Source organism: Benincasa hispida, chromosome 9 (genome assembly GCF_027475165.1).
Source record: "Benincasa hispida cultivar pf3 chromosome 9, pf3_genome.v1.1, whole genome shotgun sequence".
Lineage (NCBI taxonomy): Eukaryota > Viridiplantae > Streptophyta > Magnoliopsida > Cucurbitales > Cucurbitaceae > Benincasa > Benincasa hispida.
Genome location: NC_143486.1, coordinates 40584274 through 40589756, shown reverse-complemented (window position 1 = coordinate 40589756; position 5483 = coordinate 40584274). Strand labels below are relative to the sequence as shown.

At 41.5% G+C, this 5483-nt stretch overlaps 1 protein-coding gene across 1 annotated transcript; it reads right to left on the bottom strand.

Annotated features, from left to right (window-relative positions):
* Nucleotides 1-1642: 1642 nt before the first annotated feature.
* On the bottom strand, nt 1643-1960 carry LOC120084701 (uncharacterized). Its single transcript, XM_039040510.1, has one exon. It carries the CDS (start codon nt 1958-1960, stop codon nt 1643-1645), a length of 318 nt encoding a protein of 105 aa, XP_038896438.1.
* Nucleotides 1961-5483: the final 3523 nt, after the last annotated feature.

The window sequence follows — 5483 nt, the reverse complement described above, 5'->3', positions numbered from 1 at the left end:
TTAAAGTCTTAATCGCATATGCGATGGGATGTAGTATTGTTTTTATCTACTATGCCAGCACTGCTCCCATCGCATACCCGTTTGCGTCACACATTAATTCAAAAGGAAGAGTCCAATCTGGTGTAATCAACACGGGTGCGGTCGTTAACGCGTTCTTCAAAATCACGAATGCGTTGAGGCAATTGTCATCAAAGTCATATTTTCTATTTGCCTCCATCAACGCACTCAGTGGTCGTGCTATCTTTGAAAAGTCCTTGACAAAACGTCTGTAAAATCCGGCATGTCCCAAGAAGCTCATAACAGCTTTTACACTCGTTGAAGGTGGGAGCTTTTCAATCGTTTCAATTTTTGCCTTGTCCACCTCCAACCCGTCCCTAGAGACCTTGTGCCCAAGCACAATGCCTTCCTTCACCATAAAATGACATTTCTCTCAATTAAGCACGAGGTTCGTCTCCTACCATCTTTTCAATATCTTCTCCAAGTTGTTAAGACAGACTTCGTACGTGTGCCCATATACAGAGAATTCGTCCATGAATATTTCTACAGAGTCTTCGAGATATTCTAAAAAGATGGCCATCATGCATCTTTGGAAAGTGCTCGGTGCATTGCAGAGGCCGAACGACATATGACAAAAAGAAAATGCTCCATACGGGTAGGTGAATGTGGTCTTTTCTTGATCTTCAGAAGCAATCATTATCTAATTATAATTGGCATACCCATCTAAGAAGCAGTAGAAGTCATTTACAGCTAGACGATCCAACATTTGGTCAATAAAAGGTAGGGAAAATGATCTTCCTTTGTTGCCGCATTTAGTTTGCGGATATGCCATCTGGTGACGGTCTTTTGTGTTATCAACTCATTATTTGCATTAGCGATTACCGTCATCCCTTCTTTCTTATACACGCACTACACGGGGTTATGTTTACTATTGGATAGATGATGCCCGCGTTTAACCACTTGATTATCTCCTTCTTTACGACCTCTTTCATCGCAGGGTTGAGTCTGCACTGATGTTCGATCGATCCTTTGTGGTTCTCTTCGAGACGAATTCTATGCATACAGTATGCGGGGCTAATTCCTCGAATGTCTGTGAGCGTCCAGCCAATTTCTTTCACATATTTTCTCAGAATGCTCAACAGCGCATTCTCTTGGTCTTCATTGAGTGCAGAGGAAATGATTACCTGTAGTTTTTCATTCTGCCCCAGAAAGGCATACTTTAGGTGGTTAGGCAGGGTCTTCAGCTCTATTATTGGTGGTTGTTTTAAGGACGGTTGCGTTGTTTTTCTTTCTTCATTCACTGTCGGCTCATCTTCTTGGGTTGTGATCATCTCATCTTCCTTGTTTGTTTTTTCTATGATCGCATTGCATGAAACAATGGATGCGATCGCATCCTCATCTTCGTTTTTATATTCAGGCTTCTCTTCTTTATTAAAATTCTGTTCATCGTCAGATTCATTAAGGTCTTCTTCGTCAGGATATTTCATGGCTCGGATAATGTCAAACTTGAGCTTCTGTCCATTCACACTCAAGGTGATCTCTCCTTTATGCACATCAATCTGGGCACGACTGGTTGATAAAAATGGTCGCCCCAGGATGATGAGCACATCCTTGTCGGCTTCGTAGTCCAAGATGATGAAGTCAGCTAGTAATATAAATTTTTCAATTGTGACAGCACATCCTTCACATTCCTCTCTGGATACACCGGAGATTTATCGGCTAATTGGAGAGTCACTATCATGGGCGCAAGTTGTCCCACATTCAGCTGCTTGAAAATTGACAGAGGCATCAGGTTAATATTGGCTCCAAGATCGCATAGCGCTTGCCCGATGTACAATCCTCTAATGGAGCAAGGTATAGTAAAACTCCTAGGATCGCGCATCTTCGGTGGGATTATAGATTTTGAGCTATGCATCAAAGCCACTGTGGCGAACTTATCAATGCCTCTCTTCTTTGTCACCATATCCTTTAGAAACTTCGCATATGCGGGCATCTCCTCAATTGCTTTATTGAATGGAATATTAATATGCAATTGTTTTAACATATTCATAAAGCGTTGGTACTAACATATCATTTTTCTTCTTTCTGAGTCTCTGTGGGAAAGGTGGCAACTGTACTCTCACAGTCCCCTGTTCTTTTGGCTCTGAGGTGGACGCAACCTCCGGCTCTATCGCCTCTTTTTCTCCTTCTTCTTCTCGAGTCACTACAATCTCTGGTTCTAGCACAATTGGAGCAGTCCAGCTAGGCTCCTTCTTCTCCCCTACCACAGTCTTTCCACTTCGCAATGTCACCACTTGACACTGCTCTTTACCTGTACCCCTTGGGTTGCGTGGGAGTTCCATTGAATTCAGCAGGCCCCTTGCGGTCTGTTTTTTAGTTCGCCAACAATATGGCCTATCTGTATTTCCAGGTTGTGGATAGACGTCACTTGGTTTTGAAGCACTGTTTCGTTCTTCTCAATATATTGCTTCAAAAAATTCTCCAAAGAGGAAGATTGTGGTGCCTATGAACTACTGGCTTGATTACTCGTCTGATCGTTATTTCACAGGAGAAATCTAGGTGACCCTTCTTTTTGTGCCACTGATTTAAAATTTTGTTATTGATTTTTCCACGCAAAGTTGGGGTGGTTTCTCCACCCAGGGTTGTACATATTAGAAAATGGGTTATTCTTCACAAAGTATATGAACTGTGGGTTTTTCGGGCATTCCTCCATTGCATGTCCTTCACCGTAAGTCACATACCTTGTGGTAGTCTGGTTGATTGCGTTCACTTGCCCACTATGTGTTGTTGGGCTGTTGATTTCGATTTCTTGTATCAAGTTCATCATCGCAGTCATCTGACTTTGAAGTGATGTGATAGCACCATTGTTTGCGTCACTATCCTTTATTCTCAATTTTTTATCACTCTCTCTCCAGTCCTCGTGATTTTTAGAGATGCGATTAAGGATGTTCTTGGCCTCATCATATGTTTTGTCTAGCAGACCTCTAGCGGTTGCCGCATTGGCAACGATCTGTGAAGCAGGGTTTAATCTGTGATAAAAGATCTCCATCTGTAAGTAGTCTGGTAAGCCATTATGCGGACAGTCTCTTACCAGCCTCTTAAACCTCGCCCAAGCATCACTGAGCAATTCGTCCATGTCCTATTCAAAATTGATTATTAACTTCCTTCTTCTGGCATTCTCAGTTGGTGGGAAATATTTCTTCATAAACTTTTCTACTACTTATTCCTAAGAAGTAATCTCCCCCGGATCGAGAGAGTATGCCCATTTTCGTGCCTGGTCACACAATGAAAATGGAAATAAAGTTAGTTGAACATCCTCGGTGGAGATATTCGGGAACACAAAAGTGTTGCAGATTTCTATGCAGCTCGGAGGTGGGTGTGCGTGTCTTCACCATGCCTCCCTCCAAACTGTCCTGCAGTCTAGATCATCTGCAGCATTACCGGTTTCATTTCGAATCGAGATCCATCAAGAGCAGGACTCATAATTCTTGGGAGAAATCGTAGAAGTTCGGCGACGCATAGTCCCGAATGGTCCTACTGCGGTCGTTCGCCAGTAGGATTGGATTCGCCATGACATTTTCATTTGGTGCTCCGTTTCTAGGTTGTTCCACCATGTTATCTTTCTATTGTGGTTCTTGTTGGCAGCTATCTCTCAGTCTTCGTCGGAACGTCCTTTCAATCTCTGGGTCGTAATTCGCCAGAGATTGAAAGCTGCAAAGAAATCAGAAAAATTACCGTTAGCACACTGAATTGTCGAAGTCCCAGGCAACGGCGCCAAAATCTTGATGCGTTATTTTATGAGGTGAATTAATTAAAGGAATTGCAGTGATGGGAAATGCATTGTGCAATAAGTTTTCTCAACAAAATCCAAGTATAAATCCTACTGAGTTTTCTGGTAAGTCCAAGGTCGAACTTAGGGACTAAGGAAAACAATATATGGTAATAATTTTTAAGATCACTTTGCTGTAACAAATAAATTAATGGGTTGGTTGGTTTGTTGGTTGAAGTATAAAAATTATGCGTCAGATTTGAGAAAAGATTGATTATGCGACAAATACACTGAGTATGCGGAGGAACGGGTTGAGAAGGTTTTTAGCTAGCGTTTCTCGAGGATGCGTTCAAATTATACGATCATGCTACACTCATGCGACAGCAAATCATTTTCCAATGCACATGCGATGGCTCCTAATTCTAGGACGCATGCAACGAATGCAATAATGTCTATAGAGCTTATTTCTAAGTCTCTACTTCTTGCCTATGCGATGATGCAAGATGCACACAAGGACAAGGTGATCGCATACAATCATAACCTATCTTCAGGATGCATGTGTTGCGTTAATAGCAAACAACACTTATTCCTAAAGATTATTTTCTAGTTTTGAGAACAAATATCAACATCAATTTTAGAAATAAACACTTTATTTACAATGAAGTTAATACAGTATGAATGTTCAAGCAAACATTTTAAAGAAACAAGATTCCTTTTTAAGTCACAAACTACATATACATTTTCTACAATAAGAAATTTGTTCTATAAAGTCAATCGGAGACCTTCCACTTCCACAGCCGAGACGATGTGCCCAGTTCCAACCTGCATTGTCGTCTCACCAGCATCTAGTTGCCACCAGGAACTAATTCCTTGAAATGAAGAATAAACATGGTTAGTGACCCCAGAGTCTATAATCCAGATAGAATCATCATTCTCCATTAAGCAGATTTCCAATACAAGTAAATCATATTTATCTTGTTTGGAGTTCTTCTTTTCTGCCAAGTATTTGGGGTAGTTCCTCTTACAATGCCCATCTTAGTTGCAATGGAAACAGATTCCCTTTGTAACCTTAATCGATCTTCTGCCCCTTTGAGCAACAACTACAAGATTAGCTTTCCCCTTTCCACCCTTCTTCTTCTTCCACTTTTTGGTGCCAGAGGATGAAGGTACAGACTTAATCCCAGAGGTCGAACCTCTGTGGAACTTCTTAGAAGATGAAGCAACATTTGTTTCACCCTTCTGCTCCTTTCTTTTCATTAAGGATTAGAAGGTCTATAGCTCATTGAGCAAAGTGGTCAGGTTGTAATCAATCCTATTCGAAATAGTATTGCTATGGAAATGAAGGAAACTTTTAGGTAAAGATTCCAAAATGAAGCTAACCTGATTGGATTCATTGATGCTTGACCCATTCATCTCCGTCACGTTGAAGTGGACCATCATGTTGAGAACATGTTCTTGAATAGACACCCCTTCTTACATACGGGCATTGAAGATGTGTTTCAGAGCATCATACCTGAGCTGTGTAAACGGTTGTCCGAAAATTCCCCTCAGGGACTCCATGATCTCACTAGCTTTGAGCATGGGCTCATGCTTCCTGGGCAAGACTTCATTAAGACATGCCAAGATATACGCTCGAGCCTTATCGTTTTTCGTGTGCAACGCTCATAAGCTTCCCGAACATTTCGAGGAGCATTAGGAATTGGAATGGGAGGACAAT